Source organism: Tribolium madens, unplaced genomic scaffold, assembly GCF_015345945.1.
Source record: "Tribolium madens isolate multiple individuals breed KSU strain unplaced genomic scaffold, Tmad_KSU_1.1 Scaffold_3;HRSCAF=73;Tcas5.2_LG2, whole genome shotgun sequence".
Taxonomy (NCBI): Eukaryota; Metazoa; Arthropoda; class Insecta; order Coleoptera; family Tenebrionidae; genus Tribolium; species Tribolium madens.
The window spans coordinates 12,967,199-12,979,915 of NW_025401006.1; the positions used below are offsets into that span (position 1 = coordinate 12,967,199).

Below are 12,717 nucleotides of genomic sequence, written 5' to 3' on the forward strand. Positions count from 1 at the left end.
TGAAGCTTCATTCATACTTGAATAAATTCCAAAACGATGTTTGATTTGTGGAATAAATCAGTCGATTTCTAACGTGACCTTTTCAGTTACGGCTTACACAAATGGGTCAACATTTCAGCCTTTTTATTGCCACATTTGTGTGTGTTCTATTGACTTAATGTTTCCGTAATTGCTAGGAAATACAACATACAAGTTGCTAGTTGGTATTGTGTGCAAACAAACGAGGGAACTAGGCACGTTTTATTATTTTAATAATTATTATTTTCTACCGCTTTGTTTTCTTTGTATATTTTGTTGACCTATAATAAACACAGTTTAATTCACGTCTAATCCGGAATTTCCCGGCTTTTTTGAAACCAATCGACTTCCCGGAACATTTTACATAAATATCGTTTAAAAAATGTCAGTTTTAGTGGGTAGTTTTAGCCCTTTATTATAATGTTAAACAGTTTTTTGCAAAAATTATTACTTTTACAATAAAAATGAAAAAATTGGTGGTATCTGAGGTTTATTCTCTATCAAAATTGGTGAAAATCCGGAGTTGATTGGAGCAATTTTTCTTCTACAAACTACCAGTTAATATTTTTGTTAATTACTTAAAAACGGTTGTAATTAGATAAAAAATAACAAAAGATTTGAGATCTACATAAAAACATACATTTTTAGAATGTTTCAGATTCCTGAATTGCCAAACAAGGATCACAACTTTTTTGAAAATTTTCGGTATTTTATGAAATATTGGACTGCACTTTATTGAGTATTTTACTTTACATAATCATAATTCTTATACGATTTTTAATCTAGAAAACATAATTTGAAAAGCTTAATTTTTTACATTTTTTTCAGAAATGAAAAAAACTAAAGCACAGGTTTCAATATCCTTCGGTAACTCCTAAAAAATTTGAATTTTTCAGGTTGTTTCAACCCCAGTCGACTTCCTTGAGCAGTTTAGAGTAGTATAGTTTAAAACGTGTTTCGAGATCAACAAATTTTAAATTTGATTCCAACTTTTTTCAGATTTTGCTTGTACGATAACTTAAAAACTACATATCGTAGAATATTTTGTCTTACAAAATCGTAATTCTCTCACAAGTTTACATCTAGAAAATCTAATTTAAAAATCTTGCAAGTTAATTATTTACCATTCTTAAGAAATAAAAAGAGAAAAGAAGGGTTTTCAGTATTCTTAGATAACTTCTAAAACACCTGAAATTTTTAGGTTGTCCCAACGTCAATCAACTTTCCGAAGCATTTTACAGTAGTATATTTTAAATTATGTTTATCATTTTCAGGACGTTTTAGGATACTGATTATAAGTTTTCAAAATTTTAGAATTTTGCTTGAAATGAAATATCGGACAATAATTAAAAAAAATTGGATATTTTCATTTGTGGAATCTTAATTTTCAGTCAATTTTACGTCCAAGAAACTTAATTTGGAAAACTTTATAAACAATCAGATGTTTTCTGAAAATTTTCAGGGTTTTGCCAGGTGTGAAATATTAGACGGTTACGCAAAAACTGCACATCTTTGAGTATTTTAACTTACATAATCATAATTCTCATACGATTTTTAATCTAAAAAAAAACAATTTAAAAAGCTTAATTTTTTTACATTTTTTCAGAAATGAGAAAAGTTAGCAAGCAAAGTTTCAATATCCTTTGGTAACTCCTAAAAAATTTAAATTTTTTAGGTTGTTTCAACCCCAATCGACTTCCTTGAGCATTTTAGAGTAGTATAGTTCAAAAATGTTTTTTTTAGAACGTTTCGAGATTGTCAAATTTTAAATTTGATTTCGAATTTTTCGGATTTTGCTTGAAAGGAAATCTTGTACGATAACTCGAAAACTACATATCGTAGAATATTTTGACTTACAAAATCAGAAGTTTACATCTAAAAAATCTAATTTAAAAATCTTGCAAGTTAATTATTTACTATTCGAAATAAATGAAAAGAATAAAGAAGGGTTTTCAGTATTCTTATAGATAAGTTCTGAAACACCTGTTGTTAGGTTGTCCCAACGTCAATCAACTTTCCGAAGCATTTTACACTACATAGTATAGTTTAAATTATGTTTATAATTTTCAGGACGTTTTAGCATAGTGATTATACGTTTTTCAAAATTTTAAGATTTTGCTTGAAATGAAACATCGGACAATAATAAAAAATTTTTTTTTAGATATTTTCATTTGTGGAATCTTACTTTTCAGTCAATTTTAGGTCCAAGAAACTTAATTTGGGAAATTTCATAAACAATCAGATGTTTTCTGAAAATTTTCAGGGTTTTGCCAGGTATGAAATATTAAACGGTTTTCAGTACCCTTTGATAACTTCTAAAGAACCTTAAATTATCAGGTTGTCTCAACACCAATTGACTTCCTGGAGCATTTTACAGTACTATAGGTCTTTTTTTTCTTTCATTTTCAGAATGTTCCAAAATTGTAATTACAATTAAGTTAATCAAAAATTTTGGGATTTTGCCTGAAATAAAATATCAGACAAAAATTCAAAATCACTTGTGGAATGTTTTAATTAGCAGAATCGCAATTTTCAGATAATATTACGCCCGGAAGACTTAATTTAGCAAGCTTTTTAGCAATTTTTACACAATTTTTTTCCTCAAGATTATCGCTGGATTTCGCTCGAAAATCGATGAAATAAATTAAATACGGGCAAAGATTAGCATTTACGAATGCACGAGCTTGGATTAAACAGCAATTAAACCATCAAACATTGAGTAATCAACTGGAAATCTAAAATTGTGCTCATTTCCAAATGATCGGTTGATAGATTTGAACGAAACAAGAAAGTTTTATTCGATTTGTAACACATATTGCATTTTTTATTAAGAAAAACTTCCATCTAACTTAATATGCAGGGAGTTATTTCCCACAGTTCTTTCGACCATAAATCATAAAAACAGATCGGTAGGGGGTCATATAAATATGCTAGTGGCCAGTGACACAACGTTTTACATCCTCTGCGGAATTTTTTATCAATTCTGAAAGTTTAAGCACAAAAAAAAACATAAAGTGTGAATCAAGCACCGACTTTTAATCATAAAAAAAGATATTAAAGTTTTATTGGACGGAAATGGCGCTTAAAAGTTTCAATATGAGGACTAGGATAAAAGAATCTAGTTTTCAGTAACTGAATGAATAATTGAGTTTCTTACAGTCTGAGAATAAACTTAATTAGGCAGACCGAATGGTGAAGCGTTTTTCAGTGCCTTCCGCTCCCTATTACGCAAAAACATCCGTCTTTTTAATTGCACTCGTTATTTCTCCTTCAGGAGAGCTAATTTTTACAAATTACAGGTGCCCACTGAAAAACTCTACTGTTTTGGTCTTCAGTTTGTCAATTTGGGCAAAAAGGCTAATAAAAATGCGTATTTCAGGAAAATTAAACCAGCTATTAATTTCTCTTTCAATTAGTTAATTTCTAAAAACAGCAGCATTGCTGAAAATCTTGAATAATGAAACATCAATTTTTTATAAATTGGACGGTTTCAAGTTGTAAAATATTTAATAAAGACCGACCTTTAAACGCTTTTTTCACCAAAAAACTTATTTATTGTGCGAAATTATGTAAAAATTTTCTTTGAGGGTGACGTTACTTTAACCAGTTTTCAGAACGTTTTTAACTGAAAAACTAATTAATTTCGCAAAACTTCATCAAAATAAAGTCTAAAATTACAAATTTTATTGTTATTGTGATTTGTTTTAAGCAATTTACCTTTTTTTGACTAAAACACTCACTTTAAAGCTTAATTTCGTTCTAAAAGTTTAAAAACTTATATTTATTGAAAATCATCTTATTTTACCTAATTTCAATCGATTGAGCGTATTTCTGATTAGAAAACTTATATTTTTTTAAATTTTGTCAAAATAACACCAATAATCTCAAAATTGTGTTTAAATTTTGAGCAACATATCCTCTTTTTGAATGCGAAATTAATTAGGCTTGTAAAATTATGTTAAAATAAGTTAAAAATCACAAAATTGATGTTATTTTAGTCTGTTTCAAGCAATTTTTGACCGTAAAACTCAGTTTTTTGTTTAATTTTGTCAAAATAAGTTTCCAAACTCTCATATTTATGGAAATTAATATTATTGTATCAAATTTCGATAAGTTTAGCTAGTTTTCATCAAAGTAAGCCAAAAAAAAAACCACAAAATTATCAAAATTGACGCTATTTCAGGCTATTTTTAACAATTTAGCTCGTTTTTGATTACAAAAAAAAACCATTTATTTTGCAAATCACATAAAAAGATGATTAATTTTTTTATATTGCTTTAATAATAACATCGAGTTTTTAGCAATTTATCGGGTTTTTAATAGAGAAACTTACTTATTTCGTAAACTTTCGTTAAAAAAAGCCTAAAAACCATCAAATTACATCAAAGTAGAAATTATTTTAGTGTTTTCTACATGTTTAGTATAATTTTTTAAAACAAAGTAAAAAAGAAGCCTAGAAAACTTATTTGTATATTTTTTGACAATTTTTAAATTAAATTAGGCAAAAACATTCTTTTTTTCAGTGCACTTGTTATTTCTTCCTTCAGGAAAGCTAATTTTTACAAATGACAGGTGCCCACTGAAAAATTCTACTGTTTTGCTCTTCAGTTTGTCAATTTGAGACAAAACGCTAATAAAAATGCGTTTTTCAGAAAAATTAAACTAGCTATTAATTTCTCTTCCAATTAGAATTAAGTTAATTTCTAAAAACAGCAGCATTGCTGAAAATCTTGAATAATAAAACATCGATTTTGTATAAATTGGACGGTTTCAAATTGTAAAAAAATTAATAAAAGCCTACCTTTATATGCTTTTTTCACCAAAAAACTTATTTATTCTGCCAGTTTTCAAGACTTATCTTGTTTTTAACTGAAAAACTAATTTATTTCGCAAAATTTTATCAAAATAAAGTCAAAAATTACAAATTTTATTATGTTATTTTGATTTGTTTTAAGCAATTTAGCTCATTTTTGACCAAAAAACTCACTTAAAAGCTTAATTTCGTTACAAGAAGTCTAAAAACTTATATTCATTGAAAATAATCTTATATTACCTAATTGCTATGCATTGATCGTGTTTCTGACTAGAAAATTTATTTATTTTTTTAAATTTTGTCAAAATAACACCAATAATCTCAAAATTATTTCCAAATCGATGCTATTTGGGGCTGTTTTATCTCGTTTATCTCGTTTTTGACCAAAAAAAAAACACTTTTTTATTTTGCCAAAGCGTACAAATGTCTTCATTGTGTTAAAATTAACGTTATATTTTAGACAACTTTGAACAACTTATCTTGTTTTTGAATGCAAAATTAATTAGTTTTACAAAATTATGTTAAAACAAGGATAAAAATCACAAATTTATTTTAAAATTGAGGTTATTTTGATCTGTTTCAAGCAACCGTAAAACTCAGTTTTAAATAAAATAAGTTTCAAAACTCCCATATTTATTAAAAGTAATATTATTGTTTAAAATTTCAATAAATTTAGCTTGTTTTTGTCAAAGTAAAACACAAAATTATCAAAATTGCCGCTATTTCAGGCTGTTTTAACAATTTATCTCGTTTTTTAGCACAAAAAAAAACTCATTTATTTTGCCAAATCATAAAAAAATGCTTAAATTTTTTTATTTTACTTTAATAATAACATCCAGTTTTTAGCAATTTATCTGGTTTTTACTATTAAAACTTACTTATTACGTAGTTTTGTCAAAAAAATCTAAAAACCACCAAATTACATCAAAGAAGAAATTATTTTAGTGTTTTCTACATATTTGGCACAATTTTTTAAAACAAGACTAGAAAAGGCATTCTTTTTTTCAGTGCACTTGTTATTTCTTCTAGCTAATTTTCACCAATTACAGGTGCCCACTGAAAAATTTTACTGTTTGAGCTAATTTGCGGTGTTTCAGGAAAATTAAGCAGCTATTAATTTCTCTTCCAATTAGAATTAAGTCAATTTCTGAAAACAGCAGCATTTCTGTGATAATACTGAAAATCTTGAATAATAAAGCATCGATTTTGTATAAATTAGACGCTGATAGCACATTTATGAAATCGTTACAGGAAATAAAGATTCTGAGACAATGTTAATCAAGAGGGTGGCTCGTTACGCCTAGTCGTCTCAAGCATTTTGTAATACGAAATTTACGAGACAAGTTTCAAGTTGTAAAATATTTAATAAGGGCCCACCTTTAAACGTGAATAATAAATAAAACGATGCAGACCTGAAAGATACAACTGTAGGCGAGTTTTTAAATTATTTCAGGAGCTTTCAGGAACTAGATCCTGCAACTTTTTGCATCTGATAAAACACTTATCTCACGTATTCAATTAGCGATGAGGGTCGCTTAATTTTGATAAAATTGAACGTGAACTAGAACACGAGTTATTAGGGTGAAAAAGTGGCACGTTTTCTGCGTAAAATTTTATTGTAGTGGAGATTATTTCTGTTCATTTAGCCCAAAAAATAATTTTTTGTGCTAAGAGCAATAAAACGTATTTTGTAACGTCTCATTTTGTAAATATTTATTTGTTGAGAGTGAGTTAACAAGAAAATCCATTTCCTTGCACAAACTGGTGAGTTTCTCCATTTAGACGAGAAGCAGCAATTTAATTAATAGTGGTAGAAATTTCTATTTGCTGTTCAAATTTCGTTACCTGAGAAAACAAACTCAATGAATGCACAAACGCATCTGAATTTCCCTCTTTAAAATATTTACTCATGCGTCAAACTGCTGTTGCTCATTTCAGGACTATTTACATGGCAAATAGCAGATGAGACGGTGCGGAAAACCGACAATTATGTACTCCGGGAGCTGCAAACTTCGCAAATTGTGTCCACTCTTAATAAATTTTTGCCTAAACCCAACTGTAAAAGAAATCAGCGTTTATTGGCTTTTTAACCCCGATATTGCTTTCATAAAATTCCAATTTATGATTTTAATAAAAATTTCAATAAAGTACTTTGAGACAGGTTGTTCTTGGGTTTACATAATCGTTTTGCTCATGCCATTAACTAACTGTTATTATTTCGTAAATTCTGACTCTTGAAGTTTCAAAAATAATTTTAAGAAAAATTTTGTCACTTAGTAGAATTGATGACCGATTGCGATTCTCCCGACACTTTTACATCAAATTACGTCAATTTCAGTATTGCGAAAAAATGTCTCAAGTTCACTCCCGGAGTTTGCCCGGAAACCTATGTTGTCGTAGAGCACTCTCGCATGATTTTACGTTTAAAAACTTTGTCTTTATTTTTTTCACAATTTTTGAAACTAAAATTATCGTAAAATTTTATCAAGAAATTATGTTTCAAAAACGTAACTTATTTTTGAATTAGAAACTAATTTTTTTCACAAAATTTTGTCAAAATAAAATTAAGTAATTTAGCTTGTTTTTGAACGAAAAACTCACTTTTTTGTTTAATTTTGTCAAAAAAATGTGTAAAAACTTTGATATTTATTGAAATTTTAATTATTTTGCTAAATTTTGATAAATTTTGCTTATTCCTGACTGGGAAATTTATTAATGTGTTTGAATTTCGTCAAAACAAGCCCAAAAACCATAAAGTAACGTCAAAATTGACGCAATTTCGGGTTGTTCCAAACAATTCAGCTCGTTTTTCATCAAAAAACTTATTAATTTTGTAAAATTAGCTCAAAAGATGCCTAAAAATGTCTATATTTAATTGTGATTAACGTTGTTTTAAACAGTTTCGGGCAATTTATTTCGTTTTAGACTAAGAAACTAATTAATTGATCAAAAATCAACAAATTACATAAAAATTGACGTTATTATCATATGTTTCAAGAACAGCTCATTTTTGAATTAGAAAAATTTTGTCAAATAAAGTAAAAAATTATAAACTTATTTAGCAATTTAGCTTGTTTTTGAACGAAAAACTCACTTTTTTGTCTAATTTTGTCCAAAAATGTGTAAAAACTATGATATTTATTGAAATTATAATTATTTTACTCAATTTTAATAAATTTTGCTTATTCCTGACTGAGAAATTCATTAATGCGTTTAAATTTCGTCAAAACAAGCCCAAAAATCATAAAATTACGTCAAAATTGACGCTATTTCGAGTTGCTTCAAGCAATTTAGCTCGTTTTTCATCAAAAAACTTGTTAATTTTGCAAAATTATATATATCAAAAGATACCTAAAAATGTCTATATTTAATTGTGATTGACGTTGTTTTAAACAGTTTCGAGCAATGTATCTCGTTTTTGACTAAAACACTAATTAATTTCTCAAAATTTCTCAAAATAATTAATTTGGTCTATTTTAAGCCATTTAGGAAAAAAATTCTTTTTTTCCCATTTCGTACAAGATGTTTAAAAACTCTCATATTCGTCTAAATTAACATCTGTCAAAAATACTTAAAAATATTTTTTTTTTGTTGCGGGTGACGTTATTTTAATCAGTTTTCAGAAACTTATCTCGTTTTTGACTGAGAAACTAATTAATTTCGATAAATTTTGTCAAATTTTGTTCAAAACTGGTCTATTTTAAGCAATTTAGCAAAAAACTTACTTTTGTGCATAATTTCGTTAAAAGACTAAAAAACTTGTTTATTTTTCTAAATTTTGTCAAAATAAGCCCAAAAAAAAAACAAAATTACTTTAAAATGAACGCTAGTTTAAGTTGTTTAGAAACTTAGGTTATTTTTTAGCAAAAAGCTTATTTATTGTGCAAAATTATGTCAAAAATATCTATATTTCGTTGAGGTTGATGTTATTTTAACCAGTTTTTAAGAACTTATTTCGTTTTTGACTGAGAAAGTAATTCTAATTAATTTCGCAAAATTGCAAACTTTTTATGTTATTTTAATCTGTTTTAAGAAATTTAGCTTGTTTTTAACCAAAAATTCACTTTTAAGCCTAATTTTGTTACAAGACGTTTAAAAACTTTTATATTGAAAATAATTTTATTTTACCTAATCTTAATCGATTTTTTATTTTGCCAAATTATCTCAAAAGCGTAAAAATATCTTTATTTTGTTGCAATTACCGTTATATTTTAGTCAGTTCTGAGCAACTTATCTCTTTTTTTTTTTGAAATGAAAAATTAAATAGGTTCGTCAAAATAAGCTCAAAATTCACAAACTAATTTCAAAATTGATGTTATTTTTATCTGTTTCAACCAATTTATATTGTTTTTGACCAGAAAAACTCAAATCATATCAAAAAATGCTTAAAAATCCTTGCTTGACATTAAGTTTTTAGCAATTTATCTTGTTCTTAATAGAGAAACTTACTTATTTTGTAAAATTTAATTAAAAAAGCCAAAAACCACCAAATTACATCAAAGCAGAAGTTTTTTACTTGTTTTGCAAAAAGTTTTTGAAACAAAACTAATTAAAGTCTTGAAAATCTATAATTTGTTTTTGACAATTTTTAAATTTAAATCATTAAAAATTTTCAGTGTTCGTATTTGTTTTTGATTATTCTTAATTTTCGATTAACGTGAAAAGTCGTCCCTAATCTTGTAAAATATGTGCACACCTCTAAATACGTTAAATGCAAATTAAGCCGAAACAAAACTCATAACGAAAGTTTCCTGAAACTTTGACTTGTATTAAACTTTATCAGCGCCTAGCAGAATTCAAATTGTCCATATATACAGTTTTCAGTGCTATTCATTATTCAGGAGGTTAAAGAGAAAAATCCATTACTTTCAGTCGCGGTGCGTGACTTTACTTTGCCATATTTTTTCAGGTTTTATAACCGGGTAAATAGGTACTCGTCTGAAACTCTAGTTTGGTAACCAATCACAACAACTCAATTTATTTTTCATTTCGCAAAGCGCAATTTCAGCTGAAATTAAAATTTTCAGAAGCAATTAAAGAGCACTTCAAGGATTGATGAAATTAATTTTTTGTGTAGCTTTGGAAATATTATAGAGGAATTAATTATCTAGATGGGATGTGCAAATCCTTTTGTGCCCAACTGTACGCTGAAAGTGAGATTATCAATTACTTTCTGCTCGATGACATCGCTTTGTTTCCAAAAGCTGCAAAGTGAAGGATTCCTGTAACTCTGAAAGCTTTTAAAAAATTATTTCGTCCAAAAGCACACATAAATTAGTCCAATTGTGTGCTTAACCCGATAAGGTCCGGCCAAATTTGCATACCACCAAGTAATAAATAAAAAAACAACTAAATTTTATGAGCAAATGTTTAGTTTGTGGCGGAATTGTGTGTGTTGTTTTAATTCTGCTTCACACACAAAACACCTGCAGTCTCTCCATTCTCATACTAACGAACACACATTGGGAGTTTATTTGAGTTTAGTGTGAATTAGCTCTTAATTTAGCACCTAGAGTCAGTGAAGGAGCTCGGATTGTGCGAACTAAATTCTAAAATTAACGAAATGTCAATCACCACGAACTCTAAGTGCGATAACTCGTAATTTAAACATGTGTTGGATGGCACAGCAGAAACATGGTAAGTAATAAAGTAGAAGAAGATTTTTTTTTCAGCGAATTTCGCTTCGGTTTTTATTAAACTTGCCCTTGGTAAAAATTATGGCTTTGAAGTTAGATTTATTCATTTCATTTTAAGTTTATATTAGAACGTGTTTATTATTTGCGACGCTAGAATCAATAAATTTTTTCCAAGTAGTTTTGACGCTAAAAATACTGTTTTCAGATTCGTATGTGCGTTATTAACACCTCGTCAAGTACATTAACAGTATGACTCGGTATAAATTCAACAACTTAGAATTGTTTTTGGTAATTAATTACACCACCTTACTTCAGGTAATTAAGCGCAATTAGCTGCGATAAAACGCTACTTAATTAAATAATTTACTTTATATCAATGCAAAACAAAGAAACATTTTATTTTTTTTATGTAAAAGTATTTATATGCCGTTAAATAATAAATTATTATTATTTTTTTTTATAAAAAATTTGTTAAAATAAGTGTAAATGTCACTAAATTATATCAAAATCGAGTTGTTTTGAACAGTTTTAGGCGCTTTAGCTCGTTTTTGTCCAAAAATTTACTTATTTTTGCCAAGTTTGGTTAAAATCAGCCTAAATAGTATAAAATCGCAATTGACTATTTTTTGGCCGGTTTCAAGAAATGTAACTTGTTTTTGATCTAAAACCTTAATTATTCTTAAAAATTTTATTATAATAAGCCTAAAAATCACCTAATTATATATTTTGGTTTGATACCTACTTTTACAATTTTCTTATTTTGCAAATATTTGTCAAAAAATTACTAAAATCACCAAATTGCATCAAAATTAATGTTATTTTGGCTTGTTTTGAGAGATTTTGGTCATTTTTGACAAAGAAGCTATTTTATTGGCAAATTTTCCTCAAAACAAGGGCTTATGGTTTATTGAATTACTGCAAAATTAGAGTCATTTTAGCCATTTTTGAGCGATTTAACTCGTTTTTGACATACATACTTACTTATGTTGCAAAGTTTGGTCAAAGTAAGCCCAAAGGTCACGATATTAACGTTATTTTGTCATGTTTTAAAAAAAAATTACCTCATTTTTGACCAATAAACTGCAAAGTTTGGCAAAAAAGGCATAAAATCAACAAATTAGATAGAAATTGATTTATTTCGTTTTTGATTAGAAAACTTATTTATTTTGCAACTTTTTATCAAAATAAGCCTAAAATTCCAAAATTAATTAAAATTTTTGACTGTTTTAAGAAATTTAGCTCGTATTTGGATGGTAAAACACACTTATTTTGCAAAGTTTTTTTTTAAATAAACCTAAAAATAAATAAACCTAAATTATATCAAAATTAAGTTTTTGTAACCCGTTTCGAACCGAAAAACTCAACAATTTTGCAAAATTTGTTGAGAATAACACTGACAAGCATTAAAATATGTTGAAAGTGATGTTATTTTGGCTTGTTTCAAAAAATTTCGATTCATTTTTCACAGGAAACTCACTTTTTTTCACAAAATTTTGTTAAAATAAGCCAAAGATTTATTATATTATTTAAAAATTGACGATATTTTAGCCAATTTTAGGCAATTTAGTTCGTTATATAATAAAAAATTACTTATTTTGCAGAATTTGGTCATAATAAACCTAAAATTTACCAAGTTACATTGCAAATGGGCTTATTTTAGCCAGTTAAAAAAGTTAACTTGCTTTTATCTTATAAATTTATTTATTAAAAAAAAATTGTAGCAATAACTAAAAGTCACCAAATTATTTGGAATTTAACGATATTTTGGCATGTTTCACCTTGTTTTTGACCAGAAAACTGCAAAATTTGGCCAAAGTCTTTAAATCAAGAAATCATACATAAAAATTAAAGTTATTGTAGTATGTTTCCAAAGATTTAGCTTACTTTTGACTGAAAAACTCATTTATTTAAGACTATTTTAAGCAGTTTCAAGCAATTTAACTTGTTTTGGATTAAAAAAAATGACAAAAAATGTTTAAAACATTTTATATTGAATTTAGATTTTCCATATTATCTCAAAATTGACGTTATTTTACCTTGTTCAGCATTTTGAACCAAAAAATTACTTTTTTTGCAAAATTTTGTAAAAAATTACCAAATTATACTGAAATTGTCGTTATTTTGGGTCCACTTATTTTTATCCAATTGATACTATTTTAGCTTGTTTTTGACCAAGAAACTCACTTATTGTACAAAAAATTTGGTCAAAATCACCAGATAATATCGCAATTAACGTAATTGTGGCTTGTT

The 12,717-nt window shown here is 27.2% G+C and overlaps 1 protein-coding gene across 5 annotated transcripts in view; it reads left to right on the plus strand.

Moving 5' to 3' along the window:
* The window catches only part of LOC123007063 (putative tyramine receptor 2), a 71,910-nt gene that overhangs the window by 14,756 nt on the left and 44,437 nt on the right, over positions 1-12,717 (plus strand). Inside the window, exon 1 of one of the 5 annotated variants that reach the window (XM_044402089.1) lies at positions 10,368-10,468. The exons of 3 other annotated variants lie outside the window; for them this stretch is intronic. In XM_044402089.1, the coding sequence (XP_044258024.1) occupies positions 10,441-10,468 (28 nt within the window). In that variant the 5' untranslated portion in view covers positions 10,368-10,440. Of the gene's footprint in view, positions 1-10,367; positions 10,469-12,717 lie in introns of those variants that run through there. One more of the 5 variants, XM_044402093.1, reaches the window with a different exon arrangement.